Here is a 27,517-nt window from a genome sequence, read left to right on the forward strand (position 1 = left end):
TTTTTGTAAAGATTTTGTAAATATTTCTGTAGTGGTTTTTGTATGGTTTTATGCATTAATTCCAACCTTCTTTCTGTGCTTTTTGGCATTGCCATCCCAATGTCGTACTGAATTTTTGCAAATTTTATATTACTTATAATTATTTAAACTAAAAAAGAAACAATTAATTAAAACAAGCTCTAAAAGTCTTTTTCTCAAGTATTTAGTTCCAATCAGTACAAAATAAGTACTACATGAGATGCATCACTGAGAATCTAATGATCAACATGACTGTGATAAAGACGTGAAATTATTAAATATCGTGGTACTTCAAAATTGTAATTGGAACTTACCTTGTCGTACTTTGTATTTCTAAGCATTAGTATTACGAAAGTAGTTACCAAATGTTCAGTGAATATATCGTCGTAGATTTATAATGAAGTCTTTTTTTCATTATCCAATCAACCTGTCTCGAAACTATATATGCAAAAACGGCTCGTTTGGGTTGTAAAATATTTTCTCAACCCAAACGAGCCGTTTTTGCATATATATTTCTCTACAAGTTAGGTTTTCTCGACATCACTGTCTCGAAACTGTGTGTTTTCTGTGTTTAAGTCAGTTCAGACTGTGATAGTACGAGGCTTAAAATTAAATGTTAATGACAGAAGTAACATTAAAACCTGTGACAGGCTTGGTCATAATCAGTCATGTTTTCAACACGTTGCATTTGGAGATGTTATAATATTTATGCATTTTCCATGCAAAGAAATAATTTAATTAGGTTGCGACTGATCCTTCAAAATAACTATAAATTGTGCAGAGCATTAACGTTAAACTTCGATAAAGAACGTGTTAAAACTTCTTCAGATTCAATTTCTTCAAGTTTAAGTGTTACTAGAATTTCTAATGGAGTTACAAACGTTACTAATAATAAATTACCGTGTTACCTCGAAGGAAGTTTTTCTGAAATTGTAGCAACTATTGCTAACAATATGGTCGTTTATGAAGACTTTCTGAATGAAGAAGAAGAGAAAAATATAATTGATGAGATAGAACCCTATATGAAAAATCTAAGATACGAGTATGATCACTGGGATGATGTAAGTACCTTTATTTTGTAATCTAAAATGTAAAGAAACCATGGCATTGATAGCGGAGGGTAAAAAACGTGTAATGGCTGACATATTTTGTATATTAACCTTGCCAAATTAATAAAAGTACATGTAAGTATTTATATTAATGTGATGGCTTAACAAATAAACTGAGAGTAAATTTAATTTCATGATCGTATCTAAAGTTTTTAGTACATCTCTATCGTTGTTGAACCTACATGATTTTTAACATCATGAAGGCAATGTACAACGTTGATGTATATCAATGAGCTGAAACATTTTAGTTATAATTGTTTAAACAAACATTTCCTCTGTAAGGCTAATTATGATAATCCAACACCAATCATTCAGTGGGATTTCCATCTTTTAATAAACTGAGTGTACATTTTGTAGTGCAGGTAGAAGCAAGTGATGTTGAAAATTGTAAATCAGAAGACCTGTTTAAAATCCATAAATAAAAAGAACTTCAGAGATATAGATGTATGGACTTTTAGAAGTGTTCTTTTGAGTTAGGTATGGAAATAAGTTACTCAACAGGAGGCTTACATGAAAGAGTATTAGATGTATGTTTTTAACCAAGTGGGCTGGTTGGACATGTAGAGTTTTCAGAGTAAATGGGGCTGTGATCCTCTTTTCATATGGATTATCAAATAAAGGTATTCTTAATCCTTATAACTTATGACAAGGAAAACTATTTCTTGTGAAAGGTTTCATGATTGCAGGAAAGGTTCTTCTAACTCCTATTAGCAGAAATCTTAGATTAATTCCTGCAGGGATAAATTGTTATAGGTGGATTCTACTTTAGCTGATTAGATGTAACGATATTGGTGAGGAAACTTGTGAAAATGGTAATAAAAAAATATAGGATAACTGGGGCAAGAAAAACATTGGAAAATGATTCAGAATATAAATTAATAGTCTGAAAAGATAAAGTTAAACATGATGAGACCTACTGACTTAGATTTGGAGATTAATGGTAATAGGAATTACTTAGTTTTATAGGATATGAGTATTTAATAGTAGTAAACATTTTAAAAGAAGAAGAGCTACTTATATAGGGAATGAACTGTAACCTGTTAGGAGTTAAGACACACAAATTTATAGAAAAAGAATGTACAGGGTGGCCCGTAAGTTCCTACCCATCCATGTATCTTATATATCCAGTGTATCTGTGTGCTGCCCATCATTCTCATTGCACTTATGTACCCACGTACTTGTCACAATACGTTTTTCAAGTGTAAATGGGCTTACATCGGCCATATTTCTCTGAAAACTAAGAAACATAATACATGCATAATTGAATATAACATATAGATGGGTAGGGACTTACGGGCCACCCTGTATAGTGTTTACAAGCATTTGTTTCAAGGATAGAAAGTTTTTACTTGGCAGCTATTATAAGTTACTTAATCAAATGAATGAGCTCAATGTGAAAGTGTATAATGAGATCAGGGCTGTTATTAATAAGCATACTGATACAACAGTTGTGTGAGAGTGGGTAATGCACTTGTTTAGATTTATTGTTAACCACTAATGAACATTTGGTTAAAGGAGACCAGTTATTTGGTGAAGAGTTATCATTGTTTAATAAAGATTAATGTTTTGCTTCATGTTGAGATGAAACAAAATTAAATTTCAGTTTCTCATTTTCAAAAAGCCAATTTTATTACAACACATGGTCAAGGGACTCTTGCCTGTTGAGGTTGTCCGTGTAGACACACCTTTAAGGATGTGTAAAAACTCTACCTTTTATTTTTATCTATTTCCTCAATGTTTATCAAAAGCAGTTTGGAAACGGGGGACGTAGGGCATGATGAATTGTACAGTAATGTGAATGATAAATGCCATATTTAAAGATACGCTTAGTGAAATTAATATTAAGTTTAGTTGTTATTACTCTAATGTTAGGAATTTTAGGAATTAAGTTGAGTACCTTAACCACCTGGCCATGCTGGGCCTTCTGTGTTGCCAAAGTGTTAGATTCCTTAAACTGGTTATTATGTTTGCTTGTATATACTACTTAAAATATATACAGGATTAAAGTATGGATAATATCATCATAGCAGAACAAATTAATCCCTACCAAAGCACTTCAGGAAAAGATGGAAATTGTGGCTTAGTTAAGAAGCAGAGTTATGTAGCACAAATATATATGGAAATTGCACAACTTCCTTCAGAAACAGCAGGATTTGACTGTTGGTGTCTTAATTCAAACAAAATAATCATATAGTAGGGAATGCAGTAGTGTAGAAGGTTCTTATGTTCATCCACAAGGAAGATCATGTGATTGTGGGTGGACAAATTCACTCTCACCACATAGTTTCTGTTCCTTATAGAATGAGCATTAAGTTGACTTTATTCTGTCAGTGGATGTTATTTCTTGTCCAAAGTGGGTTAAATGGTAGTTGGATATTATAATCATGCAGTGTAAAATATGTGTTACAAAGATAAACTTGCAGAAGCACCATCATGTATGTTTAACATGCATGTAATTGATGCATCGTGTTGAAATGAAAGTGAAAAAAATGGTGAAATCATGACTTCATATGTGGTGTCTTTGAGTGAACTGAATATTCTTTCAAATTGTCAGATGGGTGTACTAAAGAATAAGATATTTACTAAAAGTATGATTTTTAGAGGAACACTAAATTCCTTATTAACTTAATTTTTTTGTCTTCATTTTCCATCAACTTACACAAAGTGAACCATCTTTATCTAACACTAAATACACACATCTACAAACACACGTGTGCACTTGCAGTCTACTTATGTCAAACCATCTTTTTTAGTGGATCACTGGACTGAATACTGACAACCAAGGTTTACACTAGACATCTTTATTGATGCTCCAGACCAACCTGTCAAGTTTAAGGCTTATTATGTTTAGTGTGATTAGTCATTCTTATAATAACATAGATGGAGCCATAATCTCTATGTATTGCCTGAGCAGCTTTAGAAGGTATTACTGATCTGGCTAAGTTGTACAACTCAAGTGTAAACAAAGTGAAACAAGTTGCTACATTTCTTAATTAGATAAATTACATCAACATTCACTATGTAGAATCGTTTTGTTATTGAAAGTTGTTGTTTTCCCCCTTTTGTTAGAGATATTGTATGAGGACATTTGATGGATTAAATTTTGGTCATTATTATGAGCTTTTGGCTGTTGTCAGAGCCTTTTTCACTTGCTCTGCTGAGGCTCCAGTAAAACAACTATAACCAGCAATACTATGAGCAGTTTGATGCTGTAAATGTTGATGTATATAACATATTCAGATATAAATATCTATAAATTATGATTCTTATACAAGTTCAGATTTAGTAGTTTTCTTACAGTGATCTAAGATTTAAGTAACATTAAAAATAAGTATTTCTTGTCCTTCCTCTCTTTGAGATTTCTTAAGTGATAGATAGAATATTAAATTGTAGTTTGTATGGAATAAAACCAAACTAAATTAGTTTGGTGTCAATAGCTTGAGCTTTAGCACTTTTTCAGGTCATACATCTTGACATGTTTTTTTAACCTGAGTTTATGTAATAACCTGTGACTTTCTCACCCCTTCTTCTTTAATCCCTCACTTAATATCTTGACAGTATTGATAACTTAGGCTTGCTCAGCAGAAAGGTTTTATCCTTTGTGAGTAATAATTGTCACCCGAATTTAAAGATCCTTATAGAGACAATGTCCACGTGTTCCACAACTGGATGCAACTTTATCTATAATAAGCAGGTTTGCAAGATAAAACATCCTTGCATCAAGTCATTCATAATTTGCCTATATTTGGCCTACATTTTCTGTCATGAAGCTAGTGGAGCAGCACTTTTTTGCATTTATTGTTTGTTTAATGTAGATGGAAATACAGTAAACAGTAGTGTAATTGAACAAAAAGATCTTGGACTAGTGGTAGACAGGTCACTCGGTATATTGAGGTATTATCCTGTAGCTTATAGAATATTAGGGTGTACCAATAAATATATTGCCTACAAGTCAAAAATAGTAATTATCCCTATATAAGTCATTAGTTAGGTCATACCTAGAGTATTATTAACATGTTATCTCCCACTTGACTCACAGGTGAATCATGATAGTCTTCCAGTGAGACCTGCATGACCCATCAGTGAATCATGCCCTATTTTCTTTTCTGAAGGGTTGCTTACTGATTGGGAAATAATGACTGCATATACTCTCTTCCTAAAGAAAGTAATTGTAAAATGACCAGTGAAACCATGAAAAGTATTTGCAAAATAGGCTTGGGAGCCATTGTGTTAACAGTTTTGACTTTATAACTGAAAGGATTGTAAAGTACCTATAGGAGAGCTGTTAAAGAAGGATGATTCCAAAGATGGAAATATCTTACAGAAGAAGTGAGTGATCAAATCAGTTACTCAGTGTAATAAATTATCTATGAGCATTAATTATCTGGATTGGAGTCACGTAAAATAACTAATGTTCAAAACTATGATTATTTTTAATAAATGTTTTGAAAATTATTCCAGTTTAATATTTATAACTATTATTGCTCTCAGTCATTCTAACTATTCAAGTAATCAAAATATTGCTGTTATGATTATTCATTATTATTTTAAATTAATTCAAGGAGTTCATCTTAATTGATTGGTGTTGTGAAACTTAGTGGTCCTGATTAGTGCTATTTTTATTTATTTCATCTCTTCAGGTCTCATATGAGAATAATATTTTAATTGAATGACCCCAACAATGATTGATTAGCATATTCTACTAATCATCCAGATTTAATGATTTCTTAAAAATAAAGGTTGGGTGTAAGTTTTCACTTTCCTGGAAGGTGGACATACTCTAATACACCAGTTGGCTTCTAATTCTCTGTATATTACATTACAGTACTAATTTATTATAAGCTCAGTTGTGGACCTCAGAATCAAGGGTAAAATACTTTTTGATCTTAAAAGCTGCTATATCAAATTACATGATTAATCTAATACACATCTATATGGAGCTGTCTAGGATATGAATTGACACGTAATTGTGAAATCCAACTTCTACCCTTATTAAATGTGTACTTCCATTCAACATTTTGTCAAGCTTTTAATCTCATTCATTTAATCTATGAAAGTAAGTTATTTGTCTTTTCATTGTTAACTTACAAATATTTTGATACATTTGTGGTTCAAAATTTAGTTTTATTTCACATGAAACATATTCATGGTATACTAATAAGCAATTTTTGCTAGGCCATCCATGGATACAGAGAAACTGAGAAGTTAAAATGGAATAAAAAGAATGAAGTGACACTTCAGCGCGTGAAGCAGGTGGCTTTTACTAGGAATGAGCCACTACTTAAACATGTACATGTTCTTGATTTAGCTGAGGATGGATATATCAAACCTCATGTTGATAGCATAAGGGTGAGAACAAAAGTTTGGTTTTAGTAATGCATACAGGTATGCTTACATCATTTCTGTGTTGCTTAAATTATATTGATGAGGAGGTGCGTAGGTGTAGAAATTTTGTTGTGCAAGATCACACGAATACTGACAATGTTATCATCACTGCTTTTGATATTTTTACCTTGATCAGTTTTAGATATAATAAAAGTGTCTATGTTTTGAAAACACATTGACCAAAAATAAAGTTTTGTTTGCTGTTCTGAATGACAAAAATTGTAATGAAACTTAGCAATTTGATTAATGCAGTAGAAGTATAATATACGCTTCACTAAATATTTGTTACCTAAAACCCATTCAAGAATTAATGCATTGGCAGCTTAAATGATTAATAAATTAAAAATTATGGCATTGTAAAATATAAGTTATATTCACAAAATGAAAGTTATGGTTTGTGTGTTGGTATATAAAAAACATGTATATAACATTCAAGAAGGCTATTTTAAGGGATCTCATTGTGAACCTTATAAACTTTTCTTTCTTTTTTGTTACTAACAGTTTTAAATGTAACAAATCTGATTAATTCATTGAAGGTATAGTTCCTTTTTTTTAAATGAAAGTATTGTCAAAAAATTGTTTCCTTCAGGATCTGAAAATATTTAAAATAAACTTGTGGTCTTAAGGAAGTTTTTATTGTAAAAGTATGATAAAGCTGACTGAGTATAATTATGAGGGTTTTCACTTTTATATTTATTCAGTTGCTTTACCTTTTGGAAAATTTAGGAAAACTGAAATATTGTGTTTGAAAACTGCATTGAAAACTTATTTCTGACTGGCATTTACCTCTGCTCACATTTCTCACACTTTCTCTCCACTGTCAAGTCATGCTTATTTCTTTGCCTAGATTTTAAGTAATAGTTAGGTAGAATACCACAGAGGAAGTCACAAGTTACATTAGTATACAACACTACTCTTGGTGGAGGTTTGTAGCTTTATAATTTGCTTATCAAAATCAGTTAAATGATATTGGATATACAAAACTGTTTTGTTATGAATTATTATTTAATATTTAATTTATTTTTCTTAAGAAGAGTTAACAGTAATTATTTTGAAGGTCGGAGTTATGATAAATTTGGTTGTGTAGCTTAGTTGGATTTGTACGTTGTGTATATGGTTCAACTGTTGTAGTATTGTTGACATCAAGCTCAAATCTTCAGTAATCTTCTCCTTTCCTTAAGTGAATATTGTTATATTATAGCACTGTTTGCATAGTTCATAGAAAATTAGAAAATTCCAGGCCTCAGTGAACAAGATGCTTATGTTAACTGGCATGTGAGTGATTAGCCATAATATGCAATATTTTAATTGAGTTTCACAACTTAATAGAGATAATGAGAATTGTCTGTCTTGTCAACAGGTGTTCTACAGTAATTGAACCCACTTGTGTGAACTTTGACACAAATAAAGTTTGAGATACAACTGTGGTGACTCATGGAGTTGAAATTCATGTTTCATCAGCCTCTATACCATAAAGCTTCTTTTCATTCAATTTGCTGATTGCTTGATGTCACTGGCTTGCTGGAAGACAAATCCTTTGCTTAATAAGACATGTTCTCAAATGAATGCCCATGTATAAGCAGCCAGAGCACCATAAATTTTATGTGGTTCACCACCATTGTTGGCTGAGATGCAGTTCCAAAGTTAGACTAATCTTTTACCATATGCAGATGACGTACATTGATTATGATGCTGTTCTCTATGCATGAAAATAAACTGTGTGTGTGTGTGTATACACACACACTTATACTACATCTCATGGTAGGAAGCTTGAGTGCCTCCTGCTACCTAAATGTTCTTATTTCTTACACTATTGAATGTCCAATTTACTTTTAGGATCTCTGCAAGTACCTTTTCATTAATAAGAGCCCTGACCATTGGTAATCTTTGGCAGGAAGCTTTCTAATTAATGATTATAAACATCTCACATAAGTTTTTTTTTTTTTTTTAAATCACTATATGCAAAAGTAGTGCCAGTTTCAATGGGTAAAAGCAAAAAACTGCAAATTGATACATAACATCATCATCTGAAATTTAGCCAACCAATTTTTGTGTAGTAACCAGTACTTCTAATCTGAAAGTTTTTGTAACTAGTCTGTTTGACTATAGCTGGATGAGTTACTCAGTGTAATTAATAATCTATAAGCAACAGTTATGTCAGTTTGAGTCATGTAAACTAATAGGTTAAATAAAATCATGATTAAATCAGATAATTTTAGTTAGCAATCTTTACTGATAAAGACCAATTCTTTAAGATGGTCTTGTGGTTGTGAGAGACATCAATAGTTGAGTAGAAAATTACAGAAGTCACTTAGAAGACATAATTGAGTCCTCACAATGACAACAAGGCAGAACATAACTATATCAGGCAGTTATATTAAGAAATTTATACATTTTGTGAGTTGTTTTTAACACCTTCAATCTAAGGTCAACACATGGTAAACCTGGAACAATCTGGACTAAACATAACAGATTGAACTTTGTAACCAAGCTTACATGTTGACAGTTTGTTGACAAAGTCTAACATATATATTGACACTAATTACAGAAGAAAACAGTGTCCATGTATAAAACTTATTATGAAAAAATATAAGTAAAAGATTACAATTGCTAACGTGTATCAGGAAATGAACAGAAATCTCAGAGAACTTAATCTCCAGAGAGGAAGCATAGAAGAAGAGCAAAACTGGGAAATACAGGGAAAAAGAAAGGAACAGTTTTGTGGAATCATGTAGTGAAAGAAACTGTTAAGATGAAGACAAACCTTCCTTGACGAGTAAAGCAAAACAAAAATAGAACACTATGTAAAGTGAAGGATAGCATAAAAGGAAAACAAGAGAATTGTCAAGGCAACCAAAGATACATCTTAGCAACAGTAGAAATCATAATTATCTCAGAAATGTGAAGAGCTGTCACAAGAATGAATCCAATTCCTCTGATTGTAATCATTGGCCAAAACAGGAGCTATCTTATTGATTTTAAGAAGTGAGGAGAAAAATACTTCCAGGAAATGTGTTATATATACACAACTTTAAGTTTAATGCAAGTATTAGGATTTAGGTAATTTGTATAGTGAGGGTGTCATATTTAGCTATTTTTAAAAGCAATAGATTTTGGTAAGTTTGTTTATGTAACTGTTTAAGAGTCATTTGCTGTATAGCTCAATCGTTATGAATTAGCAATTTACAGTAGTAAAAATATCGCATCATGTTGCTAGATCTTTCTGAGTTTCTTGATTTAATTGGGTATTATTGCATCAGAATATTTACTGATGTATGGAATATTCTAGATCAAGTAGGAGTATAAACATGTATTAATCATTTATTTTTAAACTACATCACTGTGAGTGTAATGATAAAGAGTGCATAATGTATGCACATGTGTATTAATATTCATTATATTCCAGTAGTGGTAATTTAAACTTTCTGTATGGATAGTTTTGTGGAGATACCATTGCTGGCCTATGCTTACTGTCAGATGCTGTCATGAAGCTAGCTGAAGAAGGCCATATTGAAAATTGGGTGAATGTTATGCTGAAAAGGAGGTCCTTGTATGTAATGAAGTAAGTACTTGTATATATGTTCTATTCCTGATTAGTGATGATGTATTGTGTTTTTACTGACTTGACATTTTCAGAAAGTCAAGATATTATTTCACTCTGAATCCAACGTAACTTCAATAGTCAGTTACTTGTGTATATAAGTGAATTACAGCTCTAAAACATTATTAAAGCTGAAGTCTGTTTTTTATGCATGAGTGAAATGCCTTGTATTTTGTAACTTGAAAGGAATAGTTATTACATTTATAAAGCATTATCATAGACCTTCTTAGACCTGACATACTGACCATGTTCCTAATTTTTCAATTTTTAGAAACATTCAAAATTCTTAATTTCAATTCTGGATTTTCTTGTATCAAAAAGGAATTTTATTTAATTTTTATGAGAGTGTTATATTATATTATTCCTGTTGTTAGGCCACTCTTGTTTAACTTGTTAAGAATTAAACACTCAAGTTAGATATTTTCATTTTCCACTACTGCAACATCACATGACTTGATATAGAAGTAAAGCAATCCTTTCAACAAAATACAAATATTGTTATTTCTAGCTGCATATCATTAATCATTTGTGTTATGACATATCACTTATGTTTTTTTTTTATTATTGTATCCATAAAATTATCAATACATTCTTGTTTTTCTGACCACAAAATATTGACGTAACAAACATGATAACAGAACATATAAGTTTTACTAAACTTTCATTTCACGTAATAAAAAAAGTTTTTTTTTTAGTAATTTTCCAAGTAGTTATGTTATTGCTTATTTCTAATATCAAACATAAAATTGTAAGCATCACTGACATTAATAATATTATTATTATTTCAGTATTGCTTGAAGTAGATTAAGGAAATTTAATTTTTTTATTTTATAGTTTGATTAATTTTTAATACATGTTTTAACTAATGTAGGCAAATTTATTTTCAAAGACATTTAAAACTGGGAAAGTAAAAAATCCTCCATGTCCCATTAAAAAAGCAGAGGGAAGGAGTACCTGTTTGGGTGTGTGTGTGTGTAGACCACTGTCTTCAGTTAAAATCATCTGGAATTAAGTAGCCACTGAGAGACAGTGCAGTGTGTTGTTACAATTAAAGACAGCAAACACGAGCCAGGTTTTGGGCAGAACTGAACCTGGTGCTGTCTGTTTTTTTTGTAAAAGGTGCAGAAGCAGCCATGTCAATTATAGAGATATACTAAACAAAGCAGTCTTGCAGAAAACTCCACCTCACCAGTGGGTACTGATTAGGGATTGATGGGTTTATGCTTTCCATTTTTCTCCAAATTTTAGGTCAGTATTCCTTGTGATTTTGTGCTAGCCATTCAACAGTGTCTGATTGCATCAAGCAGAAGGGAAATAAGGTGTAGTTTTTCATGTTACATTTGATTCCAGAAAGTCTTGTTTCTTCCTTCCTGGTTGGTGCGAGTTTTTGTTGTTGTTAAAAAAGTTGCAATGCACTGAAATGTGTACAAAAATCATGGACATATGTGAAGGTACCATGAAATTTATGAAGGACATGAAAATAACAAAAAAATTCAACATCAAAAAATCACCATGCTAGAGCCTCTGGGTAGAAAAGAAAATGATAATTTAAGGGAGTAAAAACCTAGATGCACATGAAATTGTCAAGTGATATAAGTAGAGGGAAATTAATATGTCAGGTATAGTACTCATACTAGCCTGTAAAATTGTTTACAAAAATTAGCAGTAAAAAGAAGGAAGAATGTGATATGCAAAATATGGTTGGAGGAAACACAAAAAAAGCATGGCAGTCAGACTCATTTAAGAGGATTATGTCTACCATGTAAAAATTAGCAGTTGTAGTTTCCACAAAAATTCAGTCTTATTAAGATAGCAGAAGTAGCCAGTACTGTACACAAAAGATGATTGGGATAAAAAAAAACAATAACATACTGCGGAAATAGAGAGATGGGAGAAAATATCCAATTGCCATCCTGAGCAGCCCAGATATTTTGAAGAAAGTACCAATTTATAAATAGCATCAGCTAGTCCTGATGATAAGAGTATAAGGGATACCCAAGATGTACATGTTTGAAAGACAATAAGCATAAGCAAGGAGAAGGAAATGTCTTGAGAGACAAATGATACAAGTAGCAGGAGGCCAAAGGCTCAAAGGGTGTATGAACAATCACATAAATGTCCTAGTTTGGAAGAGGGACTGGACAAGGAGGTAGATTAATAAAGAAAGCTGTAAAGTGAAAGGTGTAAACAGGTAAAAGGAAATAATTGTCTCCTATAAAGAGGTAGAAAGCTGTAGCCAATGCTTCTCAGTAACCTGCAGTAGTCGAGTCAAGGTGGCTCTTGTTCAAAAACAAGGTAACAAAGGAGGCAAGAGGACTCAGACAAATAGAGCATTGGAGATGTAAAAACTGTAGATGGCACATTTACATTGATAGGAGTAGAAATAGAAAGTCCATAAGAATGAAATAAAAAATTGCCTACTCTGGAGGAAAATCCTATATCTCTCACTAGGAAATGGACAATTTCCATGCATGAATATGAAGGAGCAATAATCTGTTATAAAAAATGGATGACAGTTGACAGGAGAAGAACCTTTAAAGACAGAGAGTTTCCCTGGTTGACAAGTGAAGTTCCGAAGGAGGGGCAACCAGAAGATCTTGGCAACCTGTCTAAAATGATAGAGAATACTTAGGAAAGAAGGTGAAGTGGAGGGTAGGTGTGAAAGAAAAGATTGGAATAATCCTGGCTTAGAGCATTGATAGAGAGTGTTTGAGTGCAGGATGAGGAGTAAAAAAGAAGGGGAGTTTAGATTTAATGGGAGTTATAAATGCTATTATCTAATAGAATCTAAAATAGGAACAAATCCAATAAGAAAACAAAGGATGCAAGGACCACTCTATGGCATAAATTTTGTCCAGACAAGATAAGTAAACCACTACCAGAAGGAAGTTTAGAATGAGAACACACAGGTCTCAAGAGAAGGCACTTCTTTGGCTTGTGTAAGAAATTATTGTATAGCTGTTTGAGTGTATCATCATAATGTGATTGGGCAACCATGATTGAAAAAGTTAGCAATCTTGACAAGCTGCACCCACCTCCAGAATATTGATGTGCAGCAAACACTCATCCCAAAACTAGACCACAAAGAGAGTGATTGCATTTAGAATTGCCCTTAACTGGAAAGAGAAGCATAGGTATAAAGATACAAGAGAAGGTGGTATACTTTGGGTCATGTTGGAGTTATCAACCCATCACAGTAGAGAAGAGAGATGTAGAGGGGAAGATAGGGACACAAGAGCATATCCTTCAGAGTACATTGTATGTGATGCAAGGTATTTTAAGGAAGTGAGAATCTTCAAAATAAAAAAAAAACCTTTATGAAGGAAACAAACAGAGAATTGCTCAGCAAAACAAAGAAAAATACCTAGATAAATAGTATACTGAGTTTTTGTTATAATTGACTTGGAAAGATTTAACAGCTGGCCTAGGGAAGATGTTCCTACAAAAGAAGTGAATGAATTACTGAATCTTGACAAGATGAAGCCAAGAGAAGTCAGTCATTCATATAAAATTAGAAATGCTGAGAATATGTATTTGATGAGTAAACAAATGCATCATTCAGTTGAAAGCATAAGGAGCTATGGCCATACCAGAATGTAAGGAACAGAACTGAAAGATGTATCCATTGTGATCAAATAACAATGTGAACACAATCCAGGGATGGCACGTTGATGAAAAGGCACCATTCTTCCATCTGAGATGAGAATAAGAGCCCAGAAAGAAGTGAGAGAAAAGTTATACAATCCTCTCTGTCAACAAACAGAACTTTACATTTCGAAGATGTTGAAAAGGATCAGTGGGAAGGAGGTAGGGAATAGGAAGATGGGAAAGAGGAAGATGAGTATGAAAGTGGAGAATAAGACCATGCGAAAGAACTTTCAGAACTTAAGGATCATTGCAAAAGAGAAATTACATATGTGGGAGAGGTAAGAACCAATGGGATGAAATCTGAGGATTGGCTTCAAAGGATAATCACTGCCAAGAGCTGCAAAGGCTAACCCTGTGGAAGAGAGGGTGATGAAAAGAAGCAAGAGAATGAGGAATGGGAGAGATGTATCCTGATGTATCCAGAAAAAGAATGGCAAATACCTGAATAATAAGTGAAGCAAAGAAGGGAGGAACAAGAAGCAAAGGCTGAAGAAGATAAAAGTTGTTCAAAATCATCTATAGATGAGGCAATCATTACTGAAGATAAAGAAACAGAATGTTGAGAGACTGAAACTGAAGAAGTAAGCAAAATGTAACCAGTTAATGGAAGCAAAATGGCTGTAACATCATTGGCAAAAGATATTATTCCACTTGCTTTTGTGACAGATGCACAGGATTATTGAAGAGAAGAAATGTGTAGCTGTGCATATTCACAGTAAAGAGTGGATATCAGTAATCAAAATGGACCTTTCAATTTTTTAATGGAAACAATAAAACAAATGTGGTGATGACAGAGAACACAAAATTATAAATGGTTGAAAGGAATGCCAAAAGATATAAAGAAGGAAATCAACTGAAAGAATAGAAAAATTCCAAATTCACAGGGGGGAGCATTTTGCCACAGGTATTGTTGAGGAAACAGTGATCCTGTGATTGTGTGCTGATGTTCACAGAAATTAACACTCGTGAAGATCATGTTATCTATTATTGGTGGAGAACAACTGCTTTATGACAGTTATACCATAGGCTTGTGCAATATGCAAACGTGTGTATGGATGGAAATTTGTTCAAGGCTTTTGGCATACATAGAGAATTCCATTCAATTTCGTTCAGTGATCACATAAGATAGCCTGATGTGGCTTTGCTCTAAGGAAATATACACACATACACAAGCAAGGTAATAAACAGTGTTTATCAGAAATGCATTTTCAGGTGTGGAAAATGTTAACATTAACACTCATGAGTGTGAGCAATGTGATGTTCCAGATAATTTCAACTAAGTAAAGACACCAATACTTTCTTTTTATTTTACATTCCTGGTCTTTCTTATGCTCTTAAAATATGGTTTCTTCTGTGAAAAACACAATATTAATGGGAAGATCAAATTTACTTTTATTCCTGAAACAAAACTAGCAGTATTCTATCAAATAAGTTCCAAATGATTGTTTTTTATGATTAAAATACTAATAATGAATATCATGATGCATAAAACTCACTATTTGCACAAACAAGTGCATTCATGTACCTTCTCACATTTTTTAACATAATCATTCATTTCACAGAATTTCAAAGAAAAATAACTGCAAAAGAAAATTCAAGGAAACTGTATTAATGAATAAGAAATAAAAAATATGTAAACATATATTTTGGTTATCCATTATATTTGTTCATTGTTATTTCAGCTGCTTTGTAATTGGTTTATGTTAACATTTAAATTTTAAAATATGATTCTCCAACACTTGTTCATACACTGTACTTGATTATATCGAGTAAAGTTGTTAAAATGTTAGTATATCCTGACCTTTTCCAGCTGAAAATATGCTTTAATAAAAATGTTGTGTGGGACCTCTTCCATCTCCCACAGCATCTTGTTTTGTTTGTTTCTTGAATTTTGTACAAAGCTGCACAAGAGCCATCTGCACTCCCACAGCATCTTATGAAAGTTCATTTCAACACATGATCGTATTAGTACAGGAACTATAAATTCATTAGAGCATATTGTGATGCAATCTCATGGCTGACACTGACTGGTAGAGTAACAGGACAGAATACACTTTGGTACTGTATGAAGTGCTAAGATATATAAATGATGCATTTCATATATTCATTTTTCTCAGATATAACTTTTCTAAAATTCTGTTGTAAAATGGACATATATGTAAAATCATTAATTCATGATTTGCAGTATACAGTTGGAAAACACTGCTACAGATGTTTAACTTACAAGAAAATTCAAGGTGCCATTAGAGTACAACCTCATTATAATTAGAAGTTACTTTTAAGGTTTTCCAGGCTTAAAAGTTATGTGTTTGTTATTTTGAACTCAAAACATGTAAGATGTTGAAAATATATATTTTTTTCTGCTCTTAACTATTTCTGACAAATAGGACATAGTTATGGATCCAAGGTTTTTATGATACTGAAAAAATGCATTGATGATTGTTTTGAAAGAATAAATTAAAATTCATAATACACAGTAATTTTCTGAGTCAAACTTGAAGTCAGTATTCTGAGTGTCATTTCACTTTACTATGCCATCCACATATTGATTAGTGATAATATTAAATCTCCCTTTCAAAGATAGACAAGAAAACAAAACATGAAACAATATTCAGTATGACATAGAGTCACAACATGTTTACTTATCTAGTTCTTAAGGAAAGTTTTTGTTTTCTAAGATAGTCACTTTCTCTAAGAATTGCTCTTTTATTATAAATTGAATTTGTGTATGAGAGGTTTGTGCCATTTCAGAAGTAACTTACATTTATTTCATCTTTGATCTTATAAAATGTGTTTTAATGTTCTAGAAAAGTGCTGTATGATATTAAATTTTTGATGAGTTTACATGTAATAGTAGCATTGCTATGAATTGCATTCTAAAAAGTTTCTGACAAAAAGGCAAAATTAAATGGTGTCTCAGCCTGTTTTTTTTATATATCAGTTCCATTTTCTGGTTTGTAAAGAATGTGTGTGTGTGTATGTATATACGCACAGACGATGCAATTAATTTTTATATTTACATGTATTTTTCAGAAATGTTGCTAGGTATAAATATACCCATGAAATTTTGAGGAAAAAAGAGTCAGTGTTCAAAGGAGAAATTATTCATCGACACAGAAGAATTTCTGTTATTTTAAGGAATGAGCCTTCAGGAGAATCTGCTTCATGATGTTTATTTTGTTTTTCAGAAAAGAGGAATGTTAAGCTAAAAGTAGGATTTATTTCAAACTTTTAATTGGTCATAGATTAAAATCTTATATCTTATGTGTTAACTGCAGTGAAAACTGTGAATCTGCTGTGTTTTCAAACTGTAATTTGCTGTTCTTCATGGTGTTGGTTCAGTGATAGTTTGTGCTAATTTTAGGGAGAAAAATATTAGGAAGAGAACTGATTGGTTATGTTGTAATAGCTATTAAATAAGTAAGTACTATATTACATAAATTTTGTCTACCCTTTTTTTAAGTTATTGGATTTTATATTTACATATATACATGATACATCATCAGTGACAAGATCACCATTGAAGAAGAGATCTTTCTGATCATTACTAATATGACTTGTCAATAATTATTAGCTATGTTTTGATACTTAGGTATGAATATAACTTTTTAGTCTGAATATAATTGCATTCATTTTCTTTAAGACAGTCCATTCCAGTAAGTACATGGTTGTTGTCTAGAAATTTAGTTTGGTTTCAAAGCTCAATTAAATTACTGCACAGTTTTCAAGATTCAGAAAAATTAGAAAGCTGACCTGTCTCCATTATTACTGTGTTACACGTTATTAATAAGTGTTTGTTTTCTTTACTCTTATGGCCATTTGATAATTATTACCTAAGTTGTTATTTATATTAAAACTTTGTTGGCTTATTAATAACACAAGCTTGTGAATTTAAATGTCTTAAAAGTTGTTTTGGTTTTAATAGATGAATTTTCCATAATTCATCTATGCAGATTAATTTTTTTTTTTTGTCAAGAAAGGAGTTTTACAAACAAGTAATAAAAAAAACCTTATTTAGATCAAATTTACTATAGATTTACTATAAAAAAAAACAGCAACAGATTATGCTTCTGTCATTTACACAACTTGTTACCATAGCAATAAGTAAATAACATTCTAAAGACAATGAATAATGTAAAAGTTCACACACAAACATATATTATCCAGAAGGGACATCATGCAGCCTATTAACTATTTATATACTATCAGTGTGTTTCTTGTGGGTTCTAGAATAACTGATAAGATTCTTTCATTGCAATTGAACTGGAGAAGTAATTGCCAATGGTTGTCAACATTTTCAACGTTACAAAATGTTACCTGATTTCAGTGAAAATGAATTACTTATGTAAAAGTACATATGATGGTTTGTGAAAAATCTGTACTGGAGAAAAATGGATATCATTTTCTGATTCAGCATACAGGAATTAATGCAGAACATGTAAAGACTTGAAGACAAAACTATATTCAAAATTCTTTACCAGTGTTTGATTGTTAAGCAGAAATTCAGTTTATTTCCTTACTTTCTGATGAAGGGTAAGCTGAATTAGCATAAATTGTGACATTTGTTTCTTTCTTTTCCACCTTTTTAACTAATTTTTTTAACAAGACAGTTTCTAACTTTATGTATTTGAACAGTGATTGTCATAAATCATGAATGAACAGAATAAACTCACTGGGAAAGTGTTAAATGTATGTCAGAAATGAATGGATCTTCAAATGTTTCTATTCAGGATATATCTTCTTGAAACATGGTCTTCAGATATTTATACAAAGTGAAATATACTCTTTATCACTGCCTTTGTTCTGATGGTATCATTGCTTCTTTTGTAATTGCTGTGATCTCGTGAAATTCTGTTCCATTTCCGAATAATTATGTGACACATGGATAAATAATTGAGGCTTTGTTTCATGTGAGTAACAACTACCCTATTTATAAGTATAGTCAACTTGTTTATTTCACTTGAACTAATTTAAATGAGTTTATATTCACTCTTTCATATAACATCCATTCTTTTTAAAACTTTTCAGACTTTGCTATTCAAAATATATCATTTATTAATTTTTCTATTTTAATGCATATTTAGTAATTTATTTAGTTCTCAACTCATTTCATTCATTTATCTCTTTCAAAAAAAATTTATTTAAAAATTTAGAAGTGAAATTGTATTTTTACAGTCATCATTGAACCAGTTATTGTATATCTATATAACATCTGTTTATGAAATTGTATATTATTGCTATCATATATGTATTTCAAAGATTAATCAGTTTTGAAAATATTCAAAAATTAATTAACCTGATATAAACAATAATACTAAATCAGCAGAAAAAAAGGTACTCGATTCAACATAATTATTAATTCATCAAAGAAGGTATCTTCCACTTTATCTGGTATGGGACAACAAGACATTATTCACACTGGACTAACAGTTACAATAGCATTGGGTTAGTTTATGACTATTGAAAAATTGATGGCTATTTTGTGATGGGAGATAGAATGCTTCATGTGACCTGCACTTTTTGAACATGATGTATATCATTCTATATATCTCTTTCATTAAAAAGTTGTTTTTGTCAGCCCACCCCCCATCTACCTTTCCAAGATATTCTACCTATATTGTTGTGGACCTACATATGGCACTTCTTAGCTTCTGGACATGTAACAATAAGACACATTTACTTAGTTGGGTCATGGTTTTTTCATTGTCATCAAATGAAAAGAATGAAAATCACTTTTCATTCAGATTAACTCAGTAAAGAACATCTGTAAGTTTAAAGACATACCTTCAGCAAAAATATTTTCTACAAAATCTCACTTTTGGTATGCAGCAGACTTGTAATACTAACTAAAGGTTTGTCAAATTTAGTGAAGAGAAATTCACTACATTCAAAATTATAGTAGTTATAGTTTCATGGTTACAAGATCAGTGAAATTTAGTAAACCCATGTAGAGAAGAGTTAACACGTTTTAGAAATTAATAGTTTCAGCATACCTTCAGTTTATTCGGGTTGGATTTTATACCTTGTGTTTTAAGTAGTGAACTTCTCTTTTAATGAATTAATATTTCAATTATTTCACCTTTAGATCTGCATTACACAATCTATCAAAAATGTCTCCATTCTTTTGTCTTTGTATTGAAGTCACCACAGGCAATGGTCCTGTTTCCTGAGAGACATAAAAAATTCCATTCTTTTTTTTTTCAGTCATCTTGTCCACTCCCTCATAGATATTGAACAGATTTCACCTTTGTAATTCATACTTTTCTGTACTATATTCATTCCACTTGATTGTTTTGTCATGCTGTGCTTGATATTGTACTTTATAAGAATAGCTTGCCAATTGCATTTTTTCCTTACCAGATTCAAGGAAGCATGATGGTTGAGATTTTAATATGTTTCCTCCAGCAGCATGAAGACACTAAGTTGTGCATTTTTCAAGTATGGGCCCTCTTTGCTTGGCACTGTGGCAATTTCACTACCCCACTATTACATGTTTCAGACCTATATGATCTTCTTTCCTCATCTGTTTCCTTGTCCCAGCTCCCCTCTTTCTTCTTCTCTTTTCTCTTCATCTTTTCCTTCTGAATTTCCCTTTCAAGTAGCAACTGAGGATGATCTCCAGCTCAAAATATGATTTCTGTATTTCAAGCAATAACCTTTGTACTTGATTGATTTTTCCATAATATGTTTTATAGAATGGAGGGGGATACACAGTCATCTTGACAAGACCCCCAAGTCTAAGAAGGAGCAAGGGACTCCAAGTAGTTCGACATCCATCAGCATATCTTTGCCCCATCTGTATACATTACTGACTTACTAGGAACTGCATACTTTGCCACCAATTAGCCTCTCCGCATGAAGGTCATCTTAGGTTTGATTTTTGACCAGGTTGTTTCTTATATCCCACAGGTAAGTAACAGTGACATTTGACCCAATGTTGAGGGTTTTGAAATCAGAGATATTATTCTCGTAGATCCTGTATCCATTCTGCTTCTGCCTGCAGGGAAATAGTTGCTCAGGATGTATCCCTGTGAGAGATACTTTGAGAAAGTAGATAACAGATCTTATTCATGGAGAGGTTTTAACCCAGTAATTTTGACTTACAGAATTAGTGACACTTTTGCCATAAGGCATCACATGTTTTTGTCACATAGACAACTCGATCCAGGAGATTGTGTAATAGACACACACCTTTTATGGTGAATTCTTTCAACTTGGGAAATCAAGACTCAGTCTCACTATCTCAGTTATTTTTTCAAACTGACCACTGGTGCAGCACATGGATTACTGATACCTTCAGTGTGATGATCTAGCAACTCATTTACATATGTTTTTAATTCTGTCTTGTGTCTTTAAGCTGTGGGTGATTTATTTTCTAATATATACATCCTGTAGTTATATCTCCACAAAATGTGTGTTTGTATTCATGTAGTAACAAATAGGAAACAAAATTAAAATGTTAATGGAAAGTAGGAATTGTTGAATACTTGTAGAATTACTATAAGAAGTACCCAAAGTAAAACAAATGCTGCATAAAAATTGCACATACAAGTAAAGTGGTACTAGTTGGATAGATTTTATACCAATTTACAAACTACAGTTTAGTTGATATTGTGATCTGTATATGTGTATGAAGCTCTACTAACATATTATTTTTGGACACTTAACTTAGCTTCCATAATGTTATTTGTTAACTTTTTGGAGCCATGCTGTACAAATAGTTTGGTTCTGTTTTGAACTCATGTCACTTTGTGTACTTGTTATTGCAGCATTTATTTTGTGTTGAATGCATTTTATAGCACTTCTACAAATAACCAACAATCTCCACTTTCCATTAAAATTTTAATTTTTTCCCTCTTTATTTGTTCAATTTTTGTGTTCATAGAATGGTACATCTCTAAATTTTCTGTATAACTATATCCCTGATAGTTATAACTTTCAGAAGAATTAAAATCACAACCACAATCTTACAAAATTTAATCCATGCTTCATCCTAAATATAATTGTATAAAGCTGCCAAAGTAGTAATTTTATGAATTTGTGATTGCCCAAAGTTTTATTTTCCAGTTTGATATCTTGTCTCTCTCTCACAAAAGGCTTTTTTTCCTTATACTGCCTTCTATTAGTGCAATTTTTTATTCACCACTAGCTTTAACTCTCACTTGCCTTTACATATATTAACATGCAATATCTACATACTAACATGCAAATGATTATGCAGCAGTATTACTGTGTATACATGTTTTTGCTCTCTGTCAACACTAGGAAAAGTTTTTAGTTTCTTAATTCTTTGACTTCCTTTTTATGTCAGTTACATCTGTGATTTGTCATTTTTGTTCATTGTAGATGGAGAGTTAAGAATTATTATCATTTTTATTCTCCTTTCTCCTGCTTCAATTTTTAGATTTATGCACTTACAAATTCAGGTGGTCACAGCTACAACTTGTTTGACTGTAGCAGTGGATCTACCAAACACATGTACAGGTTTGGAATTATGATTATCAGCACTTCAACATTGCAGCTCTGGTGCATTGAGAATTAATCAATTTTATGCAATGTTCAGAACACACTGATGATGATCTTGTTATTTCTTCTCAGTAAGGTGTTCTTAGCTACATCAGGCAAAATTCTTTTTTGAATTATTTTACTCCTAACCTTTAATATTTTTGGTATTGAGGTAAAACTTCTACATTTGAAATATTTTTTGAATACATCGTGTTTTAGAGGTTGCACAGTGACTTCAAAGTTTTGATAAATATTGCAATTCAGGATACTTTCATAATAATAAACAGGAGAACTTCTGGTGGCCTAAAAATGCAAGCACTTGGGTCCCACTCAAAGACTGGGGTATCATGGTTGCCAGCCACTCATTGTTGCCCGATTAGCATTTATTTCCTGGAATCAAGAAACCTGCAATGTTCTGTCAGAACATGAAGGAGATACTGGGTTTGCTATTTATCCCTTGTCAGGAGACAGTTGTACTCTTCAATGAGAGCAACTCAATGATCATCTGTGACAGTGAGGCTGTTGACAACCTTGAGAGTCTCCTTATAATTCTCTCTAGCTGGCCAAGTGTCTGGATCCTCGTCTAGGAAGTCCATAGACTGATGAAGCTTTTCAAAGAAGGATAGAGACCTTCTAGTCCCAAGATCAGAGAGCTAAAACTGCTCAATAGCTGCTGGATTGACTGTCTGTTGCTAAGGAGCATCTTCTGTTCCTTCATATTCTTATGCTGTCCTTGACATAAGCTTCTTTTTAGAAGAGGACACAGATGGATAAAAAAAAACAAGGGCCATCAGCTCCTCTTACAGGTACAGGAAGTGTGATGAGAACTTGTCTTGAACAGTTTTTAATACAGCTGTGTTGACTGTGGCATAGGTATGGAGAGCCTTTGGAAGATTCAAGTCATTGTTTGGTGCTGATGCAGACAGAGATGCTCCAATCCATGCTTTGAGGTACATCTTAACTGTAAAGACACACATCTGCTGAAGACCATTCTTCTCCCTGTCTGTAAGTTTAAACTGATCAGGAAAAAGCCAGCTCTGAGTGAGAATATTACCTTGGACATCCACCTAGCATGGGGAATGGGACCAGGTGCCACAAAGTGGATGCCCCATGGAGGAGCGACTCCCATGAAGACCAATAGCAGCTCTATGAATTCCAGATAGTTATCACAAAGGTCTTTTAGCTCTGTCAGTAACTTTTCAGCTCAAGGCACTAGCTCTAGGTCATTGGTGAGATCAGCTAAAGTTGCATATGAATTTCTGTAAATGAACTCCCACTGATGTTGAAACCTCTTAAAAATCGAAACCTCTGGTCCTTTGGTAGTTACTCATGAGTGTGGTAAAAGCTCTCTCGACAAGAAGCTCTTAGACAAGTTGGACATTTGTGTCTCAAAAGCCGTCCTTCTTCTGTATCTTTTTGATTGACTTTTTGTTTTCCCCTTTCTTCAAACTTTGATAAATGGAGTACAGCTTCTCTACTTTAGTAATTGCATTATCCTTGCAGATCATTGGAATTCTTGCTTTTTCTCAGAATTTTGTCATATGCATGATCACTATTGTGACACTTTCCCTAATTGTCTTCTTCCTCCTTAACTTGAAGGAGCAGAAAGAATGAAAGAACTTATCCTTTAGAAAGAAGTTTTGTTCCTTCAGTCCCGTCATCTGGTTTGCAAAGGTAATTCTTGAAACGAGTTGTTATGATTAATCACTGATAGGTATTAATTAATCTGAAAAATACATGAAATTAATTAGAATTTAATGAAAATATTACAATAAGTAATAAATAAATGATAATATTAATTAAATAAATAAATTTGTCCTGCTGGTCTGCATACACCAAATTACAGCTGTATTGTACACAATTAAAAAGAACTTTAAAATGTACAGTGCCAAGCATGATCAATTGGAATGATCAAAATTACAAGTATACCGGTGGAGAATAAGTAATCAACTCCAAACATTTATATAAGCCACATATGGGAAATTACAAATTCCATGTACAACCCCTATATTTAGTCCAAATGACTTAAAATTTCACCACAAGGGTTTTTTTCATACGTACAAACTTTTTAAAGGTTAGGAGCATGACTTTTCTAACTGTCATTTTGAAAGAACCATCTTACTGCTCACAGTTTGATTGATTGGGAAGAACAGAATTTGGACAGCTTTTTCCTCCCTTCTGGATATCAAGTATTTTATGTTCTATCTGTAACTTCTGTTTTCTGTGTTCTCACTCCTGCCTTTATAAAGGACAAGACTTTAATGTTAATAGTTACTGTTTCTTTCTTCCATGGTTATTGGGATTAAGGTGAGTCATTTTGGGGAGCAATTGCATTTGGTGGTCAGTATGCCTTAACCCTCACATTTCGGATCCACTTATCCTATTGTGGAAATTGGACTTCAATACTCTGCCCTCTTGGTGTGAATTCATGTACGTGATGAAGGGATCTCCCAAAGAAGGTTCTGTTCTTTGAGTTTACCTCCTCTGGAAGCTAAACATCCACCCACATGTTTACCTTGCGTGGTGACCCTTGAAGGAGAGGAGAGAATCTTGGTGGTTAAGGGGTCCAGCCTTAACACACGACTTTGGCCTTGAATTCCTGTAGACAGGCAGTCTTGGAGTAGCCTCCAGGAATAAATTGGCTGGTCTACTGGGTTAGGGTCAACTGAGTATAACAGTGTTGGACGTTCCCAACAGGTGTTGTGGACATTGTGTCTGATGCTGGTGTTTAGCTATAGTGCTCACGAAATCCTGGCATTGCTCTAATTTCCTTGTTTGACATTGTAGTGCATCACCTCGAAGAGCTGGCTCCATGGTAGATGGGGTGAGTTGATACAAAAATATTATTTCTTTATTATGGATACTTCAAATAAAAATAAAATAGTGAAAAAACAGACCATAGGTAAATGACTACATCTTGAAGATTCTGAACAGCAATCTTCAACTTTTTCAATACCTGTACCTCATTTTGTGATATTACATTCTTTATCTGGTAAATCTTTTGGGAAAATGTCTCCCTTTTTTTAATCAGAAGGGACTAGAAAGGCTTACTGACTTTCATAAGTCATTCATAAAAAACTATGCTCTGGGGACCTCTTGGTGGAAACATCCACTCCAAAACTGAACTCCTTGTATTCAAAGGCCATTGTGGATATACTCATTGAGGTTACTCCTCATTCTACTTTGAATTCATCGGAAGGAGTTATTGTTGAGAGAGATATGTAAAACATCCCTGAGTCAGAGATCCTTGCTGGTTTCTCTACCTAAGGAGTTTCTGCAATGAGGCGTATCTCCACATGCAAAGATGGAATTATGATGTAGACCAGTGCCCCAATTTTGATGTTTACGTCACCACGTCCACCTGCCACTATTAAGGCTTGTTATCTAAATTACAAAATATGGTCAAATATTTCAAACACTCTCAGATTTTTCCATCATGTTGTGGTTTCTTGATGTAGGAATAAGCTTGCTGACACTTCAGCTAAAGCTATCTACTCTGGTGCTATCAGTGCCGTGCTTGTTCCATACATAGACTGTGGTCCTGTATTCAAGTCTTGGCTCCATGCCAGTTGGCAGTCAAATTGAATTGAGCAATGTGATAACAAGCTTTTATAGATCAAGACTTCTGTTGCTCTTTGGTCATTTTGCTTCCATAAGGATCGGAAGGAGAAAGTTGTTCGGGCTAGGCTACACATTAGTCACAGTTTTTTAACTCATTGTTTTCTTTTATCTGGGACTGATGCACCAGTGTGTGGCCTTTGTGACACTGAAGTCACAATAACCCACATTTTACTGTTGTGCCATCATTACACCTGTGAGCGATGGCAGTAGTTTATACTTTTTTTTTTTTTAACATAGGTTTATCCCTTACGTTGGACAGTGTCATTGGCAATGGTGACTGCCTACCTTACTCATGTTTTGAAATTTTTAAAGACCATTGGCCTTTCTAACTCTAGTTAAGTTTATACCAGCTATTTAAAGTTTATTTAGTTTTACATTGATTCATTTTTATATTTTATAATGATTTTACTTTTATTTTATTTTTTACTGGTTGTTTGGTGCAGATAGCTTTGTAGCCATTGGCCCTTTTGACTCTAAATTTTTTTCCCAAAATTTACTTTGTTTTGTTTTAACATGATTCTTTTTTATGTATTTTAACAATTTTACTTTTTTTACCCATTGTTTGATGCAGATAGTCTAGTTTTGTATCAATAAACAACAACCAACCAACTAAACCAGATACCTCTCCTTTTTCTGTAGTAAATATTCACTAAAATAGCTAAAAACAGCTGAAACCAAAACATGCAAAATAAATGAAAACCAACATTGTAACAGTTTTTAATTTATTTCATTGTTTAGGCTAGTTTTAATGTTACTATATCATGCTTGTTTCCTCCTCATTTAAATAATACATTTTTTCTGTGTGACTAGTGTATGCTTATTTATATGAATTATATCTTAAGATATGATAATTTTATTGTATAATTCTTAGTACATGATTATGAGAAATGTGTAAATTTTGAAATTCTTTTTTTTCTCATATTTTAGATGCAGTAATTGATACCCACACCTGAATAAAAGCTCCAATAGTATCTCCATCAATGTAAATTAACAAAATAATGTTGTTCCATACTACTGCAGTCTGATTGTGATAATCGTATGATTGTGGCTCACTATTATGTTGGAGAAGCTGAATCAGTTCATGATACCTTTCTCTATCGTGATATTGAAATAAATCCCACAATGATGTGTCCAGTGGATAGTCGTCTTGTATGAGATTGAGCCTATCTGTTGGAATATTATTTACTCATCCCATTTAAAGACAATGGCAACTTAGAAAACAAAAAAAGTAAAACCAAAAACCTTCACTAGCACTCTTTACTATTAAAAGAACATTTGTGTGTCTTGAAGATTTTTTATTTGAAATATTTTGCTTAATTAGATGAGATTCTAGTTATTGTAGTGACATGTATAATGCATAATATTTGCATTTAACAGGCTGATTATATACGAGGAACAATTATGCAATGAAGGTAAAGAATGTGGCTCTTACAGTAAACAAAAACAATTGCAAGAAATATGGAACACAAAAAAGGTGATATAAAGAGACATGAGATAGCAAATTTATTTGTCAAAAATACAACTATTTATTTAAACAATAAAATGACCAATATCAACTCTTCACATTGACTTGAGTATTTTGCAGTTTATCTGTTACCCTCTTTCTCCATAACATTTAGAAATTGCTCGT

The 27,517-nt window shown here is 32.6% G+C and overlaps 1 protein-coding gene across 2 annotated transcripts; it reads left to right on the top strand.

The window, feature by feature from the left end:
• Positions 1-240: 240 nt before the first annotated feature.
• On the top strand, positions 241-27,448 carry LOC143240109 (alpha-ketoglutarate-dependent dioxygenase alkB homolog 7, mitochondrial). Of its 2 annotated transcripts, XR_013021577.1 has the most exons (6): positions 241-1,079; positions 6,303-6,476; positions 9,950-10,074; positions 16,795-16,972; positions 20,457-20,670; positions 26,815-27,448. XR_013021577.1 is itself a non-coding variant. In XM_076481999.1 (5 exons), exons 1-4 carry the CDS (start codon positions 687-689, stop codon positions 16,928-16,930), a joined length of 828 nt encoding a protein of 275 aa, XP_076338114.1. In that variant the 5' UTR covers positions 243-686; the 3' UTR covers positions 16,931-16,972; positions 26,815-27,448. The 2 variants fall into 2 exon arrangements, 1 of the variants encoding a protein (XP_076338114.1); XM_076481999.1 differs by lacking the exon at positions 20,457-20,670 and having other exon boundaries at positions 243-1,079.
• Positions 27,449-27,517: the final 69 nt, after the last annotated feature.

Source organism: Tachypleus tridentatus, chromosome 2 (assembly GCF_004210375.1).
Source record: "Tachypleus tridentatus isolate NWPU-2018 chromosome 2, ASM421037v1, whole genome shotgun sequence".
NCBI classification, from domain to species: domain Eukaryota; kingdom Metazoa; phylum Arthropoda; class Merostomata; order Xiphosura; family Limulidae; genus Tachypleus; species Tachypleus tridentatus.

Bases quoted from the DNA above. Each gene is read 5' to 3' on its own strand.
- LOC143240109 (XM_076481999.1), top strand. From the start codon at position 687: ATGTTTTCAACACGTTGCATTTGGAGATGTTATAATATTTATGCATTT. The intron at 1,080-6,302 runs GTAAGTACCTTT...AATTTTTGCTAG, and splicing joins AGTATGATCACTGGGATGAT to GCCATCCATGGATACAGAGA. The intron at 6,477-9,949 runs GTGAGAACAAAA...CTGTATGGATAG, and splicing joins CTCATGTTGATAGCATAAGG to TTTTGTGGAGATACCATTGC.